At 42.2% G+C, this 22,042-nt stretch overlaps 1 protein-coding gene across 1 annotated transcript in view; it reads right to left on the bottom strand.

Moving 5' to 3' along the window:
* LOC126237018 (putative odorant receptor 19b) overlaps positions 1–22,042 on the bottom strand; it is a 59,867-nt gene that overhangs the window by 9,149 nt on the left and 28,676 nt on the right. Inside the window, exon 3 of the mRNA XM_049946759.1 lies at positions 18,161–18,316. Within this exon, the coding sequence (XP_049802716.1) occupies positions 18,161–18,316 (156 nt within the window). The remainder of the gene's footprint in view (positions 1–18,160; positions 18,317–22,042) is intronic.

Here is a 22,042-nt window from a genome sequence, read left to right on the forward strand (position 1 = left end):
GCGTCATCCACAAACAGCTTTATCTGTCCCAATATTGGCCGACAAAGTGCAACAGGCATGGACCTCCATCCCAGTAACTGACATCCGGCACCTATACAACACAACGTTTGCATTCAACATTCCGGCGGATACAGGTCCGGATCGGGGGAAGGGGAGGGGGGGGGGGGCAAACCAGTGTATCTGCCCCGGGGCGGCAATTTCAAAATGGTTCAAATGGCTCTAAGCACTGTGGGTCTTAACATCTGAGATCATCAGTCCCCTAGACGTAGAACTACTTACACCTAACTAACCTATGGACATCACACACATCCATGCCCGAGCCAGGATTCGAGGATTCGAATCTGCGACCGTAGCAGGAGCGCAGTTTCGGACTGAAGCGCCTAGAACCTCTCGGCCACAACGGCCGGCTGGCAGTTTCATGGGGGCGCCAAATTCATACTCTTTGAGGAAAAACCTTGTTTCACAAAGCGCCTAGCATGCAGCGCACTTTGGTCTATCGCTTATTCATATGTTTTGAAACGCATTCCTGTTGGTTTTGAAACATTTCTGAACACATTCTAAGTTGATTTCTGACCGAATAATAAGTTGATATTTGGATGCGCTTATGGTGTATGTGATGTCTCTGTCAGAGGAATCCGTGTCGCATCTAGAAAATCTGAGCTGACTACACCCGAACGGATGAATGCCAGTCGCTGTTTGTTTATGTGGTTGATTGAGTGTGCGAATGATCAGCGTTGTTATAATTATTATCAAAATCCTTAGATACAGACTGCTAGAGTTGAAATAAAAGACTGAAAGGTATGAGAAGTAAGAAGAATTATATATTAATCTTCTCGGTGTATCCAAGAAAATGAATTCTTGACATATTTTAGCCATATCGCTACACTACTAAGGGCCAGCTGTACAGTCCCCTGTTAGGAGCCGCTTAAGTTCTATTCTTGGAATAGGACGGAAAGCGCTTTGTACGGGTGCATAATAACGCCTAACCGGGAAAATACGCAGGATAACTAAACGGGTGATTCTGGCAGTGTTAGTGAAGTTAATCGGAGAATAAGTTTTGACAATGGCTCGAATAGTTTCAGAATTAGTAATGACAAGATTGTTTGTTAGAACGAGGAAAAAGAAGAAACGGGGACATCACACAAATTTAATGGAAGAATATGACGATTCCAAATTTATAGAAAAATTTTCGATTGGAGCGTATGAATGAAATGTGAAACTATTTTCTAATATAAAACTTTTTGCTTATAGTAGGACTAACAGGCATTTGATGTTGGTACTTCGTGAATTATATTCTGTCGTGTTATTTATGTAAATGAGGTAGACAAAAATGACTATTTGTGCTAAAACAGTCTCGCTTATCTGGCGTGTGTTACAGTTGCTGAAATATCAGAAAAGCCTATTTCGTTTTATCTAGCAAACGGTGACTAAATAGACGCCATAAAATCGAGAAACCATACCAGTCTTGGGTACTATTCATGTTAAGAGCTTTTCCAGTATTAGACAAAGACGTTTTGATTTTGCATATAGCGAAACGTCTGACGAACTTTGATGAGGTAATAGATTCTTTCACAGAAAGGAAAGCGCGTCGTGTAAAGCTGTAGGAAGATTAGAGAGAGAAAAATGCTGGGCCCTAAGGACTGAGGAAATGTGTACTTTCTTGCTTGTCTTTTGTCTTTACTGCTTTTACGTTTTCTATACTTAATTTTATATCACAAACGAAAAAGTTATTAGCTAACAGGAAATAAAGAGTTCAAATTTTCAGAAAATTTCTTTTCCTCCAGGTTATAAATAATCCCATCGAGTATTAACTGCGAGATTTTTTTTTTTTTTTTTTTTTTTTTAAAGTGTGGTAGGTTGTCAAACGCGCCGACTGGGAGCATGAGAGGAACCACAGTACATTTTAATTTTCACTTTCTTAAATGTAGCTTTAATGGCTTCCATTACAAAATGTACACGTTTTAATTCCACAGAGGGAAATACAGCGACGTCCGGTAGAAGAATGTTGTGTGAAGAAGCGTGGCACTGGACTTTGGCAGACTTAAGACCAAATAACATGTCTTACATTTCCTCGCACATATATGCTTATATATCAGACTCTTCAGAAAGATGTGCACTGCAAAATGAACATATTATTGAGGAACAAATTTTTTAAAAAATTTTTGACGTGCTATCTGAAACGGTCGAAGGGGAGAGGGGGGCGCCACTATCAAGTTTTTTCCCTGGTTGGGAAATATCGTAGATCAGGGCTGGGCGGCTACACCGGTTATTACTGTACCAGCATTTCAAATTTTCATTGATTTATCTCGCGCTTACATTAACTTGTGATCTTGCAATGTTTATCACATATGTTACATACACAAATGTATCCTGAAATTCCGTTACTCTACGTTTATTATTTTTTGCTGTTATGATTTTTTTCCGTCAGTGTAATTTTCAGCTTCTTCTCTTCTGAATGCTCAAATCAAATAATTACATCGTGACTTCGAATAATTAGTTAATTACGTTTTTTCTTCCTTCCATCCCTATCAAAATACAGCTGCATTCTCTTGATAACCATGAAATTCTACACTCCTGGAAATTGAAATAAGAACATCGTGAATTCATTGTCCCAGGAAGGGGAAACTTTATTGACACATTCCTGGGGTCAGATACATCACATGATCACACTGACAGAACCACAGGCACATAGACACAGGCAACAGAGCATGCAAAATGTCGGCACTAGTACAGTGTATATCCACCTTTCGCAGCAATGCAGGCTGCTATTCTCCCATGGAGACGATCGTAGAGATGCTGGATGTAGTCCTGTGGAACGGCTTGCCATGCCATTTCCACCTGGCGCCTCAGTTGGACCAGCGTTCGTGCTGGACGTGCAGCCCGTGTGAGACGACGCTTCATCCACTCCCAAACATGCTCAATGGGGGACAGATCCGGAGATCTTGCTGGCCAGGGTAGTTGACTTACACCTTCTAGAGCACGTTGGGTGGCACGGGATACATGCAGACGTGCATTGTCCTGTTGGAACAGCAAGTTCCCTTGCCGGTCTAGGAATGGTAGAACGATGGGTTCGATGACGGTTTGGATGTACCGTGCACTATTCAGTGTCCCCTCGACGATCACCAGTGGTGTACGGCCAGTGTAGGAGATCGCTCCCCACACCATGATGCCGGGTGTTGGCCCTGTGTGCCTCGGTCGTATGCAGTCCTGATTGTGGCGCTCACCTGCACGGCGCCAAACACGCATACGACCATCATTGGCACCAAGGCAGAAGCGACTCTCATCGCTGAAGACGACACGTCTCCATTCGTCCCTCCATTCACGCCTGTCGCGACACCACAGGAGGCGGGCTGCACGATGTTGGGGCGTGAGCGGAAGACGGCCTAACGGTGTGCGGGACCGTAGCCCAGCTTCATGGAGACGGTTGCGAATGGTCCTCGCCGATACCCCAGGAGCAACAGTGTCCCTAATTTGCTGGGAAGTGGCGGTGCGGTCCCCTACGGCACTGCGTAGGATCCTACGGTCTTGGCGTGCATCCGTGCGTCGCTGCGGTCCGGTCCCAGGTCGACGGGCACGTGCACCTTCCGCCGACCACTGGCGACAACATCGATGTACTGTGGAGACCTCACGCCCCACGTGTTGAGCAATTCGGCGGTACGTCCACCCGGCCTCCCGCATGCCCACTATACGCCCTCGCTCAAAGTCCGTCAACTGCACATACGGTTCACGTCCACGCTGTCGCGGCATGCTACCAGTGTTAAAGACTGCGATGGAGCTCCGTATGCCACGGCAAACTGGCTGACACTGATGGCAGCGGTGCACAAATGCTGCGCAGCTAGCGCCATTCGACGGCCAACACCGCGGGTCCTGGTGTGTCCGCTGTGCCGTGCGTGTGATCATTGCTTGTACAGCCCTCTCGCAGTGTCCGGAGCAAGTATGGTGGGTCTGACACACCGGTGTCAATGTGTTCTTTTTTCCATTTCCAGGAGTGTATTTGTATGTAGCACACAAGACTGCTCGTAGAGGCATTCGATTTGGAGGTGCAAAGTATTTGACATCTTAGTGTTTCGTGACACATGGGGCAAGGCTGAGTTCCAATTACTTTTTATTCCACCGAAATAAGCTTCGTTGTAAACTGTCATTGGAAATGTTTTATTCGTTTGTATTTGGAGAAACTGTAATAGCGATGGAAAATTATGTACCTCAATATCTCTCATGCCCTATGCTGCAAAAGTGGAAACAAATATCGCTAGGTACGGTACTGCATTGCCTGTGGCATGACCGAATGAACATTGCAACGTCCTTCGTAATAACACAGGCAAGGGGATATCTCGGCCAATAAATGCCGAACGATCATTTCATTTTCACTGCTATTTCGTACTTATCCGCCAATATCAGGCTCTGGACTCGACTCTCAATAAATATGTCTTTCCTAGACGGGAATATACGTAACGTACGAGTGTAGATTGTGATACAAGGACGATGACATATGGAAGTTTGGGACTGGCCGTCATTCGTTCACCTACAGCCGAAGCGGTTAAGGTGACCGCTCGTGTAAAGCGGGAACTCCGGGTTCGAATTCCGGTCCGGTACAAATTTTCATCGCCGTGATTTCAGGATATAGCCGATGGTGGTTCATACTGCCAATTGTGAATAAATTTCCTATATAATCCCTATCTTTGCTATCCATGCACTGAAATTATGTAACACCGGTGTTGACAGCCCCTCCCACATTGTAAACATTGAAAAATGAGGAATTCTTGGTTAAATCTCATTGAATGTCTTAAATGTAGGTAATTTCAAAGACGACGTTAGAAAGTATCGGAAGATAACGCTGCTTTGAAGCCAAACACACACACGCGCCTTCCCTCAGAGCCTACATAAATGGAAATGTCGTGTGACGAGGGCCTCCCGTCGGGTAGACCGTTCGCCTGGTGCAAGTCTTTCGATTTGACGGCACTTCGGCGACTTGCGCGTCGATGGGGATGAAACGATGATGATTAGGACAACACAACACCCAGTCCCTGAGCGGAGAAAATCTCCGACCCAGCCGGGAATCGAACCCGGGCCCTTTGAATTGACAGTCTGTCGCGCTGACCACTCAGCTACCGGGGGCAGACAGAGCCTACATAAGAAGAGCACGACAAGCATTTCCCTACGTAGCTGCCCTAGCATAGCTAAGAATTGGCAATATCACTGCAAATATTTGGCAACCTTGTGATACAGAATTTACTTACCCGCGAGGTTCTGAGTTGTTCCGTAAATTCACTTGGAGTTCCATTTCCATTTCGATAACTTACGCTACACAATTATCTTGTAAGATGAGATACAGAGACATAACAATTTATGAACTCCAGGAATGTGGTATTTCACGTAAGTAGCTACTGTTCTTATCTTTAACGTTGCGTTACGAGGGCCAGTGACCAATATCGCAGTGGGAAAAAGCTCCAGCCGGAGGGTCTCGTTAGCTTAGTGATTTGCCTCATCTTGTGAGGCAAGCGCGGTGTGTGTCAGCTCTAATCGCGATGCAGGCGAGTGCACTCAGATTGATTGTTTTCGGTTTTATTTAATGGAACATCAAACTGCTAGAAGGAATTTTTAGTAAAATCTGAAGAAAACTTTGTACAATAAGTCTTCTTATAACTTCATATCAGTAAGTTGTGTTAACGGTCATAGATGTCTGGTTTACGAACACCAAGCTGCATCACTATACAAACGTGTCTGAATAGCTTCGACGCGGCCATCAACGATACAAATTGGAATTTTGTTTGTCCCGTAGGACCCATATGTGAGGAGAATACTTACGAATTGAACATACTCGGTAATATAGTTCCTTTGTGCTAAATCATTGTAATAGTAATTAGGCATCCCTGTGGGCGTTTGCTGACACCAGCGTTAGCGACTTCCATCCACTCTGGGTAACTTTAAAAATAGTCGATTTTATTGGTTTAAATCTAATAGAATCAATTTCGATCAGCGTTAAGTTCTCGGTGATTCCATACATTGACCTCAAAATGTGCAGTGTGTCTGCTTTTCTATACTGCATGCACTGTAAGGTATTCACACAATTTATCGCACACACTTACCTTAAGTGATTAAACAATGACAGTAAAACAGCCGCGCCGTGTAGCCGCGGGGTCTAGGGGGCCTTGCCACAGTTCGCGCAGCTCCCCGCGTCTGTGGTTCGAGTCCTCCCTCGGGCATGTATGTGTGTGTTGTCCTTAGCGTAAGTTAGTTTAGCTTATTTAAGTAGTGTGTAAGCCTAGGGACCGATAACTTCAGCAGTTTGATCCCATAGAAACTAACTACAAATTTCCAAAAACAGTAAAACTCATGACACCACAGCTACTCACTGTGGCTCGAAAACAATTCCACACCAAAAAAATTCATGGAGAATAGCTTTTAAAAGGAAAAAAACGAGATATAAAACATTAATAACAACGTTAAACAATGTAATGATGTATTCTGATTGAATCACAAACTGTATAATTAATGTTAACCGTATTCGTGTCTTACTTATCAGTCTAATAAAATTATATTAAGACGCATCGTTTGCCTTCGTTGCTATCGAGCGTGGAAGACAGATCGCAGACACTTTTCGTGGAGCATCGCTGAACAACAGTAAAACATTTTATACTATGCAGAGCGATGAGCGGTGTCTGACGCATTTCACAGAAGGTGAGGGAGAGCAGCCACGGCAGCCGCTGCCAGGTGCTAGCAACTGTATCCAGGAGAGGTCTGAAGCATGCGGCCTTCAAAAACAGTCCGCCGCGAAATCTTTCGCAAAAATGTTATTGGACGGAGCTTTTATTACCGGTGTGGCAGAAAGTGAAATAAATTGCATCCGTTCTACTATTATACTAAGGATGGAAGGTGCTAAAAAATTTAGGCGATCAGCAGTTTCGACCGAGAGACTCTGCATTCAAACGACGCGCTGTTTACTTCTAGACCAGTGGTTCCCAACAGGTGGTCCGCGGACCCCCAGGGGTCCGCGAGCTATGCCAGAGGGGTCCGCAAGATGCTATTAGAATAAAAAAATATATTAAATAGATTTCGTATTATAACAGATTTTTGGTTTTGGCCGCTTCTGATGGAGTACACTGTTGTAACTGTATTTTTTCAAATAAATAATATCTTGTATGAAATTAGTGTTTTCTTATTTTTCACACATGTCTACTCAATACAATCTCAAGTGTAATACACTTGAAAGACCAACACACTCAGTTTTAATTTTTTCCTATCAATTTCAGTTCATACTCAGTTTTGAACAATAATCAAAAATTTAACAATAACAATGATGGCTAAGTTGAAAAAGTTTTAAGCTCAATATTTTTTCAATAACGAAGTACAAAAGATAGAAAACGTATAAAATGACTCTTAATTTGACTTTTTTAGGTACTTGATACTGTGATACGACAAGGTACCAATCATGCTCGATGAGGTGGTCCTCGAGAAAATTTAGTTGGGAACCCCTGTTCTAGACTATGTAGCGTAACAACTCGAACAGAAGACAAGAATTCGTACAGGAACTGTACAGCCTACTGTGTTCCCAGATTGTGCAGATAGCCAGACTTACAGAATTATCATCGTGGCCACGTTATTTGTCCCATAGCGCGATTGTCGCGGTCTTATGAAGAGAACACGTTAACTGCCATAATCCGATGTACGAGAAACTTTGCTCAGTGGAACAGAATCAAAACAGGCGGACACGTGTCCGTAAATAATCGACCGTTTGTTAGAAGCAGACGGTCAAAGTTTTCGAAGTACTTTATTTTTTAAGCGAGTAAATAGTCGAACCGAATCAGTGGCATAGTGACTAGCTTCGTGATTTTACGCTTTTGCACCCGGTCTTCAAAACCATATTACTGTTTCTATTTTTGTTTGTCCTTTATCTATCAGTGTCCGTAGAAGATTACTAAACTAATAGTTTTCCAGTGTATATTGAAATAGCGTTATCTTTATTAGTCACTTATTCTCCAACAGAAAGAGGTTCCTACTCAAAGGGTCTGAAGATGACCACAGTAGTGGTCGAAACCGGTCACCTTGTTAAATAAATCGTGATCAAGACTGTTTTTAGTAGTAATTACTTATTGCTTGATTTGTGAATGAATTTTAAAAAATCCTGTAGTGTGCCTTGATTCATAATCAATTGCAAGCGACAGTTTTCGGTAAAGTGATTCGTTACGTGTGGTTTGCTACGAAATTATTGCCAACTCGTGAAATCTTCAGCAAAGATAATGACGTTTCTTTCCCGAGTGAGATTCGGACGATGAGAGGTCACTGTGACAAACCTGGCTTCGTGCGATAATTGTGGTGTTGGGAATTTCTATGTTTCGAATGTATCTACGATTCATATCGTCCAAACCAATGAACCACATCTTCCTGAAGACTAAACATAGGAATGAAATACAAAAATTGACATAAGAATTGAAACAAGAACGAAATATAAGAACATGAGAATTTAAAAAATTGTAATCCCTAAAAATAAGATACACACATGTATTGTATGATAAATCTATGACATTGTGAAACCCAGATGTAAATGTACATTAATACAACGTCCTTGTATCCTGTAGCTTGATTAACATTCTTGTAGTAATCCTCTACATACATAGGTAGATAGATGAAGAAATAAATAAAACACATAATCGGGTTTTCAACACGGGATACGAAAGGCCTCAAAGCTACCCACTGTGCCACCATTTTGGCTGAGATTAGCGCGCACTAAAAGGCACATTAAAAGCCCGCCGTTAGACTCTGAGACGTCAGGCATCCATTAGGTTCAGATGTAATGTCAAAGAATTTACATTGGCAATAAAAATTCTGTTTTGTGTACCTGAAATTCTATTTCATAGCTATTCCTACACTATGGTCACAGTCACGTTAACTTACCGTCGCTTTGTTTATGATGATCCTGCGCTAAATATTAGCTGTCTAGCGCAATTATTGGGGCAAGGAAGGTATGAGCACACTCTGCATTGTTGCCAGAGGTATCAAAGATGGCGGAGATGACGTCATCCAAGATGGCGGGTTGTCGACTTCGCAACAGCGCATGACGTTATCCACGATGCCTATAACGTCAGCTGATGACGCAAGTACCGTTATCCAAGATGGCAGCTTTTGACGGGTCAGTGCCACGCACCACTCCCCCAGAAAAAAGGCCGTAACTTCAAATTCCAACAGGATAATGCATCCCAAGACGGTTATCTCTACTAACCTAAGAAAATTGTGGGAAAATAGCTCAATGGGGCTTCCTCGACTAACCTAAGTCATCCGACCGCCACCTCTTCCTATGAACTGGTGCCAAATTTGAATTTTGGCTGTAAATAAAGGTCAATTCGTGTATCTCTACTAAACTAAGAAAATGCCGCGAAAGAAAGAACACATGGACTAACCTCAGTCACCCGACCGCCACCTCCTCCTAAGGATTTGTGGGAAAAGGACTTGGACATAAGTTTTTATTTAAACAATTTCATGCAGTACGGTCATTCAGGGTGTTCACCACGGGGTCCAGACTCCAACTGACTAGTACACAGCGCCACCACCAGAGTGTGCTCTCATGTGTGACGTAATCCAAGATGGCGGGAGACAGTGTGTTGGGCAGGAGGTTCGGACTGAAACTGACTTAGTACACAGTGCCACCACCAGAGGGCGCTGTCGTCCAAGATGGCGACCATGACGTCAGGTGATGATGCAAGCACCCTTATCCAAGATGGCAGCGGTGGGTAATTCAAAAAGTGCCATGCCCCCATCCCAAAAGGGGAATTCAAATTTTGTCAGATTCTCGCGAGTGCCACGCCCACCTGGACTTGGAAGGAAATAAAGTCCCCACCATGATCCTCAACCAACTGCCACGTCCACTTAACAACCCATGTCGATGGGCTAACGTGCACTAATGTACACTAACATGTACTAATGTGCACAGCACATGGCGGCCGTGATGTCAGTTGATGACGCAAATGCCACACCTCCCTGGTAGGAAGTTTGAATTTTGGTGGGAAGATAGGCCAATTGGGCTACCTCTGCTACCCTAAGAAACTGGCACAAAAGAATGGACACTTGGACTACCTGCACTAACCTAAGTCACCCGACTGCCACCTCATACTAGGGATTCATGGGAGAAGGACTCAACCTGCACCAAGCTGGTGGAGAGAGGAAGGAGAGCACTTTATTTATTTTGGAACAATTTATTTAGGAATGGAGTATATTTATCACACTGATACAAACACCTGCTCTGACATACATGGCGTCACGTCACCCAACCTACAGACATGTGAATCACTAAAAGACTCTGCAAACAAGCTTTCTAATCGTCAACTGTCGAAATCATGCACCAGTCTTTATTTAAACAATTTGAGCCACTACCACCATCCAATGTGTTCGCCAGGAAGTCCAGAACCCAACTGACCTAGTGCACAGCACCACTACCAACCCCTCTATCATCCCTCTCATCTGTTTGACCTCTTTCTCTCTATCATCATTCTAACGGAACACCTCTGATGCACAGATACCGACGTCACGGATCATGCTGTAGCTACAAACCTTCGTAAACGCATCTAACAATATTCTCAATCTTATGCTCATGTCACGTCACTATGTAAAAAATAGGAACCGAGTCGACCTCACAGAAATTGTATAGTGTCCCAGAAATAGTTAATCCTCGCTTTCTTGATGTCTCAGCTTCTATGCACGAAAATTCTTGCCCTAACAGAATGTGTTCACGAAAATAACGCAGAATAACGGCGAATACAGTCTTCCTCACAGACCTAACATGGTACCCACTCCATCACGTGTTACCCTTCCTGCTTTAAACACACACAAACGTTCCCTCTGCTATGTAGAGGCTCCTATATCCCAGCACTAAAGGATGTGAATGAATCGAGCATTATGATTGGCTCTTATAGAATTTAGCCGCTGAATTACAGATGCCACCGGTATCGAAGCACCATCCACCTTTTCTTTCTTTCTGCAGATGGGACTTTCAGTGGTAAAATTATTTTGCACAGATCGCTAAATTGCACTCACAGTTAAACCCGCAAAATTGTCTACAGATCATCAAATACATATGAGACTCACAAGAATTTTGTAGGCCAGGAACATATTTACCAGTCTAACTACAATTAAATATTATTACCATTGCCACAACAGCCTGACACCGATTCATGTACATGTAATTTCTGCTCATGACTGTTGTGTTTCTGGAATGAATCTCACTATCTATAGAGCACATAATTTTCCACGTAAAAAAATCTTTCTCATACCCTCATGGTTATCGATATACTGAATCTATACTTCCCTCACGATAGGACACACAGTCATCCTCTCTAGTCATGCCACAACATAAAGCGTACTAACTTTACAATGCAATATATACACATTTTACACAATGTAAGCCACAATAACTTTACAATACAATATATATACATTTTACACAAACAGTGCACTTATCTTTAATATCTGTACAGCACCCGAAAAAATTATGGCATGTCTACACTCACACTGGCTATATGTCACAATGCTCTTTAGTCCTAGGGAAGCACCGTTAGCCTTTTCTTTCTTTCTACAGACGTGACATTCAGCGGCAATAAACTGTTTTACTCTGATCACCATATTGCACTGACAACGAAACCTCACAAAGTGCCATACATATCGTCAAACACGGAAAGACTGCTACTCAATTACACTGCTCTCCCACTGAGGACAGGAGCTTGAATATCAGAGCGTGAAACCGATATCCAACCCAGCAATATATCACCGTGTACCGTAACTATGTTATAAACATACAATTCATATCCTCTGCCATACAGAATCATCCCTTTTACATCATAGTACCCTCAGCGGACAGAAGTCACTCTCAGAACTGTTCTACAAATTCGGGATCGTTTCCCCTCGGCACAAACGCGTTACTGTTTCTGGTCTGAACCTGCTTCCTTGCTTGCTCACTGTTCTACGAACATCTCCAGACTCGGGATTACAAGAACACACGTATTTTCACATGGTTCGCCATAATATTAGACCATTTTCGCAGTACCTCTCGATATCAAGCACTAAGAAGCACCCAATCGATCGCTAGCGCATCATAGTTCCCAAGATATAGATTGGAAATTATTTCTCTACAAATCCCAAACTTTAGCAAAATACAGCATGCTGCAAACCGCTGAGTACCTAGAAACAAATAGAGGAAACTGATAGTTCCACTCTCGAATACCGATGTCGGTGATTTAACATATTCCAAATCATCCCTATAATTTACTAGCCAACTAAGGTCTTTTCCATGTCTAGAGAACAGGCAAAGGTGTCTTCCACATGCCAGATGCACACACCACAATCGATCTTCTGCCAACTAAATTAAGGCGTGAAATGCGTAGTCAACTGAACAATTTACATGGTAGGGAATAACGGTCCAGCGCAAACGCACCTCCATTCACAATCTCCTCAGATTTCCATTTGACCACGAAAGCCGCCTAACACATACTAAGTACTAGTTCGCTATTTGGTCATCTAGACGATGGCAAAGTTAACTCAGATACATTCCTACACTCCAACAGCCCTCTGTATTCGGACAGCTGGTGCTGTCCACAGGAAACATGAATCATTCCACCCACAGACCATGCATACACGGAATCATTCTAGAAAATCGGTCACATATATGTTTTATCATTACACTTACAATTAAATGTTACGATCGCGGTCTCAATTGAATGGCATTCGACAGTGAGTGAAGTATCGGAAATACACCCTGCTGAAGGCTGTGGCTCTGGAAATGGAATTATCTGTATCTTCCTTACGACTGGACATAGCCATCTTCTTTACACATATCAGAACACAAACACATACATTATAAGCCTGATGCTCAAATGCGAACATATCATACACCCCCCCTCCCCCACTACTACTAAGTATAATAATACTTGACCAATAAATGATTCAACACGATGCAAAATAATACTGAACGAAAATCAACTATGGGGGGGCCTGTCTCTTAGGTTTTTCTTGCGAGTGCTACCACTGTGTCTTAGAAAGAGAGACGTAATCGGTCAGATGTTAAAAAAAAACGATCGCAACAACTACTGTATGTTACTGTCACTAGCGGTCTTGGATCTACAACTACGTGCAAGTATCCATGTTAAATGCCACACCCGCTTTACAAATCGAGGTACGACACTACCTCTGAATGAGGTGGTTTTTTCTGGACAAATACCGTTATGGTGATAGCTGGAATGTGTATTATCAGACCAACACGTAGCCCACGATGCAACCTCTTGATAAAATTACAGCATTTTGAAAGTGATTTGGCTAAGGAACGTGGTATGTAAGCGATATTTGCGACTCCCTCACACTGCCCCATCTAGATAATTCTATAGTATTTGTAGCGTATTCTGTCTCTATACCATATCAGAGGTTCTGCGATATATCCAGTGAGTTATAGGCGATGACTCATTGAGAAGGAACACAAAAAGTAGTAGTAGATGATGTGCTGATTGAGGTCATAAGAAAAAAAACATCTACACTAGCTTCTCAGATCACTAGTGTTATGCTATCCGCTAGAAATGATGTACATGATTTCTAATCAGGTCTTTCATTTCAAGCACATACGTGCATCGGATCACACCCACAAGGGAATCATATTTCTGGCACTCTCGTATCTCGCAACGAGTCACCTTCCTCGAACCTGCCTGCTACAGTAAAATTACAACCTGGTTTTAGCCAGTCCCTACGCATCTTGCAGCTGTGCCCATTTCTTCGGCTTCACGCATGTGATCGTTCCATTTTAAGTAGGAACTGAGCAGAAGTCGGAGAAAACCATGATAAGTGCTTACAAAATTTCGGAAGCTATGCAGAAAAGTAGTTCAACAGTTTTAGATTTTTGTACAATAAATATTTTTCCTGGACCTGTACGCGTTTGTTTTATATAACCAAACGAATCTTATTTTGTGGACATACCTCATAACTGACTGACGCTGAGAGGGCAATGGAGGGATGCCTCTTGGGAATGAGTATGGGAAAGAGGGAAAGAAATAAGCATCAGCCAAAAGACTGGAATGGAGGGCGTAATTATGACTGTAATGAAAATGGATTGAAAGACGAATGGTAGATGGATCAGCTCTTTACTGGATTACAGGAGATAGCTTAAGACTACAACATACTGGAGGTTGCTGGATGTCACTCAAAAGCATACAGGAGGAACGTGAATGTGTATAAATGAGAAACGTTATGTAGTGACAGGTCTAGCTAGACCAGTCATTTTTCCGCGCTAAATTTAGTTACTATGAGGCAGGGATCAGTAAATCGAGACATAATTATATTCTTCCATATCGTTAATAAGGTTATGAATGCATTCCTAATAAGTGTACACGACGATGTAAAACTAAGGACATTGTAGTATTTGTCTCCAATAATACGAAATTGATAAGGGCTGTCTGTGACTATCTGTGTACACAATCACAGTGTTTCTAAATACTTGTAGCATATGTTACAGTGTGATGATAGCTACGATTGTTAATCTGTTCACAATTTCTTGTAGCAAAGAAAATATCTCCATTACAGCGTTCACACTTAACAACGGGAGGCCACCACGTTGGGATCACGGATTTACTTCAAACTTTGTACACCTCTAGTAGGCCATTAAAACAACATAACGTAGAAGTAGTAACGTGCACTACTCCGGCAATTTCGAGAAAATCGCAAGAGAAGTTTCGCGTTCTGTTATGTAACGTATGTATGCGCGCGTAGGAACTGAAAGTTAGAATTCATGGTGGTCAAATGCTGCTGGTACGATAGGTCAGCGTGTTCGGACAGAGATTCAAAAATGGCTCTGAGCACTATGGGATTAACTTCTAAGGTCATCAGTCGCCTAGAACTCAGAACTACGTAAACCTAACTAACCTAAGGACATCAAACACATTCATGCCCGAGGCAGGATTCGAACCTGCGACCGAAGCGGTCGCGTGGTTCCAGACTGTAGCGCCTAGAACCGCTCGGCCACCCCGGCCGGCTCGGTCAGAGGGTAACTGCCCTCTGTAATGAAAAACTGAGTGAATGGATCAACGATGAACTTGAACGAGTGTCATGGGACGAGATCAAAAACAACTTCAGAAACGCCTTTGTAATTTTCCGTGAGAGTAAGGGCATCGTTGAGCGACATCAACAGTTCATGTACAGGCCTTCTCACGCAAGTGTTGATACTCTCTGTTGACGTTTTTACTTTACCTTCTGTAACTCAGTAACAAGGAATTCTGGTTCATATATAACAGGACAAGAATTTGTCCTGTTATGCTATTAGGAAGCATCGTCCTCTTACCCACCATCTCCTCTGCAATACGTTTTTCTGTTTTCAGCATTCTGACTGGTTAATGCGGCCCGCCACGACCTCCCCTTCACGTCACAGTAGCACGTACACACTGCGTCTTCGTTATTCGTGATATATATTTCACCTGACTTTTTACGAGGGGATTGAATGAGTAATGCAACATTTTTTTCTCGATCAATTTCCGCTGAAAATATACGGAATATGTCGTGGGACATCGAGGAATATCCTTGCTTCAGACCCTACAGTTTCATGAACCTCCAATAGGTGACAGCGCAATATGTAGCTTTCAAAATGGCGTCTATAACGGAGGTGAGTTCCGAGCTAAGAGCTGTCCATGAGTTTCTTGTGGCAGAAAACTAGAGCATCTCACATATTCATACATGCTTACAGAATGTCTTCTCAGACTCGACCGTGAACAAGAGAAAGGTGAGACGTTGGGCCAGGAGACCCTCATAATCGTGAAAAGGCCGCGCAAAGCCGTCCCATCTCCCACGTGCTAGCCGGTCACATACACCTATGGCTTCTACAATGTTAGAACGTGCAAACACACTCATTCATGGTGATCGACGAATCACAATCAAACATTTCGCTGCTCAACTGGACGTCTCTGTTGGTAATGCTGACACACTAGTCCACCAATTGGGACACTGTTCTTCCTCATCCATCCTACAGCCTATATCTCATGCCTTCCGACGTCCATCTGTTAGGCCTTATGTTGGCCCAACGAAGTCGATAGTTACAATTTCAGCGTGTGCAGGATTATCGAGATTGTACTGTGGATCAACAGAAACGCAAAGCTAGCTCAGATAAAACACGTTTCTTGTAACAGTAGGTCGATGGTCGTGTCCGCATACGCCGTCAACCAGGCGAAAGTCAGCTCGAGACATGCCGCGTGTCGCGGATGCGTGCCAGTGGGCGTAGTACTGTGCATTCATCTGGGCGTCTAATCAAAGAGCTGTAGTCTATGTGAACAATATAGCGAACACTTGCATCTCCTCATGCATGATGTCTTTCTCGATGGCGATGACATCTTCAGTAGGATAGCTATCCGTGTTACAAGGACACAGTCGTGCTAATGTGGACTAAGGAGCGTAATAGTGAACCCATGTCGATGGTTTGGTCACCAAATCCGATGGAACACATCTAGGACGCTATCGGGTGCCAGCTTCACGCCCATAATTTATGAGAACTGTGTGATCTCTGTAGATATCTGGTGCCTCATACCTAAAGAAACGTACCAGTTACTTGTCGAATCCATGACACGCGGAATAGCTGCTATATTGCATTATAAAGGGGGACCAACATGCTATTAATCAGGTGACCACAATGTTTTGGCTCAATAGTATGTTTCTTTCCTCACCAATTAATCTGATTTCTTATCAGTTACTAGCTCCGGTTGTGCTTTGCTGTGGCTCAGTCTGATTAAATAAAGAAAAGGGAATGCACACACTTCTAGTGCGTATTGAAATTGGATATAGGTCCTAATCTCCTTCTCTCCCTTGTCCTTCAATCTTCACCCCTCATTTTCTTTGTCCATGTCCTCTTCCTTGCCCTCCCTCGCTGTTCATCACCTCCTCCCTCTCTCTATCTTCTCCTCCCCCCTCTCTCTCCATTTCCTCTTGGCCCCTCTCCCCCCTATCACCTTCTCCCCCTTTCCCTGTCCATCATCTCCTCCCCCTCTCTCTCCATCTCCTCCTGCATCCTCTTTTCATCTTTTCCATTCCGTTATTCCGTTTTCTATGTCCATTCCCTCGCAACCCTTTGTCCATGTCCTCTTCCCCCCTCTCTATGACCCTGAGCCTTGTTTATTGTTATTGCAAATTCAGGTTTTGTAGTAGTACTTTCATCACAAACCCAATAAACCATATATATATATATATATATATATATATATATATATATATATATATATATATATATATATATGTGTGTGTGTGTGTGTGTGTGTGTGTATTTATTAAGAAGTATACAGTGTATATGTGTCTAAACGTTTATTACAGTAACGTGTAAAAATTTGAAATAAATCGAAGAGGTAGATCTGAGATTGTTGATAAAAATGTTTTCCCTTTATATATTACCTATAAATTTATATATTATATGCATTAAAATACACATATATGAAAGAATTAGGAACCTAACAACACACCCGTATTAGAATTAAACATTGTGTTAACATTACAAAGCAATAGGTCAAGAACTCTCAGAGATTAACGATTTTGAACAAACCAACGTTTACATTTCTATAACGTTTCCCCTTATAATATATATATCAGACGGCGTTCCAGCAGGTATATAAAAACACATGAGTACTCGAATGATATATTGTGTCAAAATTTCAAAGCAATCTGTGAAGAACTTTCGGAGATTTGAGATCCTGAGGAAACGAACATCTTCGTTTGTACTTATATAGAAATTGTATGTGTTCCTAATCATAAATCTCCGAAGGGTTTTGACCGGATGCTTTGAAAATTTGACGCAACGTTGCATTGGAATACGCGCGTGCTTTTACATACCTACTTTTTCACATATGTAATATATAATTTTTTTATAAATTTAATAATAGGCAAATGTTACAAAAAATATAAAAAAGTTACGTATATCAAATATTAACTAAATAGGTATCGAAAAACACCTCTGATTTAGTAATACCACGCCGTGTCAAAATTTCAAAGCAATCGGTCGAGAGCTTTCGGAGATCACGATTTTGAGAAAGCGAGTATTTACGTTTTTATTTATGTAGATGTTGACATATTTCGACTGAAAAATCCCACTTATAGCATTAAATGTACTTAGTGTTTTCAAATGAGAAGTTAGCTTCTAACAGATATAGGAAACTGACTTAAGCGCAACCTTCAAAAATGTCTCCCTGGAGAGTTTAATTAGCTTCCCCACGGAGAACTCCAGGGGCTGCGATGCTCTCGCCTCGAGTATGAGGAGCGCTCGTTTGAAACGGGCGTCAGCGTCAACCCAGCTGCAGCTGTAGGCCGACCGAGCCAGTCTCTCGCTCTGAAACAAATTATTTTTGTTGAATATCGTACAAAAGCTGTTTGAAGAGTGCTTGCACAATACAGTGACACTGCTCTAAAAGTGAAAACCTGTGAATCACCATTCATTTGGGACACTGTTTCACTACTTACTCTTTAATGGTTAATGCTTGGTAGTAACAAAGTAGAACTAAGGATTAAATTAGTTGTATGTATGTCGAATGACACCATTAGATTCGAGAGCGAAGTCTTTCGCGACAGCACTGTTGCATACAACATTCTCGTACTTCTTGCCGCGTGAATTCAGGGTAAAACCTGCATATCTGGCCACACGACGTAGAAGCTCTTGAGCACTTCTTCGACCATATACAGCCAAACATCCAGTTCACTAACGAGACAGAGAAAGAAGGAAGGCTGCCATGTTTAGATGTTTTGGTACAACGAAAGTCGATGGTCTATTCGACCGCTGCGTTGTATCTTAACGTCCAAAGTTTTCATCATCCAGTTCAGAAGAGAGCAGCTTTAAATATAATGCAACACAGAGCAAAAAGTATTTCTGACGAGGACCATGTGGAATCCGAAATTAATCAACCAAAGTACGTGTTACGAAAGAACAGCTATGGTTCACGTGATATGAAGTCAGCGTTCTCGAAGAAAAGGAAACGCGAAAATGTTGAACATTCGCGTGATGAGACACTGATTGTATTCCTTCCTTTCTGAGTCGCTAAATCCAGCAAAATGGACACAATCCTGGCAGACGAGGTATAAGACCTATTTTCCGAGCTCCTAAGGAGATAAAAGAAATTCCACGCCCTGTTAAGGACAGTCTGGGCCTCAGGATCCATAGGATTTATAACATCACTTGTGATAGCGGAAGCAATTACATAGCTCAGTGCATCCTTACAGTTTCCGACCGCTGTGCAGAACATCAACGGCATATTAAAAACAGAGAACTGAAGAAACCTCCAGTTGCTAAGTACAACCTCACAAACAAACATAAAATACTGCTTAACGAAACAAAAGTTTTGTCACAGGCTCCTACATACTTGGATTCTGAAATCAAAGAGGCCACAGAAGTAAGAATGTGGGAGAAGAACTTCAACCGTGACAGAGGATATAATCTTAGTTGTCCATAGAAGCGAGCTCTTGATGCGAAGAAGAGGCAAAGTTATCAGTCGCAGTGTTTCAATGTTTACGATGCAACGGGAGCTGTGGCTCCATCAGCGCAAACGCTCATTACATCTGCAACAGCACTACGTAATTATCGACCAATCAGAAACCGTCTATGGGTTATGTAAGGCCACCACAGCTGCAGTTTTGACGATGAATTGCTCCTGACCAACACAATGGAGGTTATCGTCGAAAGCTCTACGTTTTACTCTGAGCTACTCAGCAAGAAGTCCGAGAATGTTTTATACAACCGCCAGAATTATTGGGAGATATCTTGGAAATTGCAGCCCATTTAATGTGAAAACCACAAGAAGGGTTCGCCTGTGCCCTCTTCTTAAGTACTTGTACCCCAACTGCAGGAAAGAGACTGAATTCCTAAAACAGGAGAGGAAAGGAGATGGGAGATCTTTGTCAGTTTTGACTGACACTGTCAAATCATGATTTTCAGATGTTTTGTAATCCGAATCTAAATTTTTTCTTTCACTGTATCACCCAGATTTCGCCATTACCCCGCATCTATGAGGCATCCTATACTTTTATTGATCGTTATCTTGGTTGTTAAATGTTGCGGTAAAGATACCAAGAAACATTTTCGAGAACGTATATTTCCGTTGTCATTTCTGTTTATTTTTGCTTAAATTTGTTGCCTTCTTTGCTTAGCAACATTCAACGACCCTGTTTATCCCCATTCCGCTTGATTCCTGACGACATTAACATCAGTCTGAATGAAGACAGTACTCGTAGACTGTTTCTATTTGCGAAAAAAATAAGATTACTACAAACAAAGGAGGAGTTATGCTCGTGTCCCTTTCTGTCATTTATGTATTAACGCAGAGCACGCTGTTTTGTAAAGGTCACTTACAGTGCTTTGCTGGAGGATTTGCATCCTTCTGCAAACTGGAAGGCTGTTCCGATGGTAACACAGCTACTACAAGAGTCGTGTAAACTGTGACGCAAGAGAGGAGTTCGGCACCACGGAGAGCGGAAGACTTTTCGACGCAGCGAAATCACAGCGTGTGAGAATTGAACCTTTGAAAGGAATGAAGCCATGCGAGACGAACACGGCACATGAGAAGTTTGCACCGACAGGAAATAGTTAAAATGATGGTTTAAGAACCGTCCTACAGAAGATGAGATGGAACAACGAAGAGTAATATGAGACAACAGATCGATAATTTTTTATGTGTAATATACTGAAAATTATCGTGACCGTGGAACAATTTCCGTGACAAAGATGTAACACAGGTGAAGCTAGTACATGCTTCCAGCAAGAGTATCTTGTCTACAGCATTACCTAAACTTACATAGGGTGAAAATTATGATAGATGACAATGAACTGAATACTTTGACAAGAAGACTCATTTGGTCAGACATGAATATTTAGTTTTATGTAGAGTTGCGCTCTACCAAAACTACGGTTCGAACTTTTGGTGGAATACATAAATGATATAGTAAATGGTAGAATTACCGGCAGTATTGGTAGCACTGGTAGGGAAAGAAACAATTGAATATGTGAGAGGGAAACTGGGAGCCCACAATTTCTCTTTGTTTTTTGTTTTGCAAATAATCAGACCAGCACATCGTACAGTGTTAGTCTATTGTGTATTTTACATCCTTACAAAATATGAAAAGCATTTTATAAGCAATAAAAATATTTTGATCGCCTAACTTCTGCGCTTTTATGTAAGCAAAGCAATTACTTTTGATGCAATTACAGTTTACAAACAAAAATATAAAAAAGCTTACCAATTATTGTTATTTTGTATTCAATAGATCGTTCTTCATAAAGATCAAAATCAAGAGTTTCCTGTTACTATCGATACGTGTGAAAGCTGTTAACGAATAACAGAAATATGTTTTAGATAAGCTCGACTATGCGATGCTCCATTTATTTTTGTTTTGTTCTTTTTTTACTATCTTTTTTCGGGAAATTACGTTTTGTTGGGCAATATGATAAATCTGTATATTTTTTTAAATATTTTATTTGTACTACATCGTACCTGTCTCACGTTAGAAATCAATAATTTTCGAACAAAACCACTGACAATTTGAATTTTGTTATCTATACTATTTATTTTCAACTAACAGACAGGAGGATAGCTACACTGCTGGCCACCGTAAATGCAACACCCTGAAGGAAGCATCCGAATCAAGTGAAATTTACACCATGGGTTTGCAGCGATGAGATGTGCAACTGATTAGAATTTCAGCGCAGACGCACATCACGCGCGCCTGTGGCGCCACCTCATAGCGCCATTTAAGGCTTGTCGATTTCGACGAGTGTACGTTCGGCACGTGTGTTTACCTTGTGGTTGTTTCACACGACGATCAGTTATGCCTCGTAGACAACAGCGAACATCTTTTGATCAAGTATCCGAGTTCGACAGAGGAAGGATAGTGGCTTACCGAGATTGTGGATTAGCATACAGAGAAATCGCTAGTCGTGTTGGACGAAACCAAACAACTGTAATGCGGATATGTGACCGTTGGATGCAGGAGGGTACGACGGACCGACGTGGTCGATCGCATTCATCTCGGTGCACCACTGCACGTGCTGATAGTCAAATTGTGCGCATGG

This window comes from Schistocerca nitens, chromosome 1 (genome assembly GCF_023898315.1).
Source record: "Schistocerca nitens isolate TAMUIC-IGC-003100 chromosome 1, iqSchNite1.1, whole genome shotgun sequence".
Taxonomy (NCBI): domain Eukaryota; kingdom Metazoa; phylum Arthropoda; class Insecta; order Orthoptera; family Acrididae; genus Schistocerca; species Schistocerca nitens.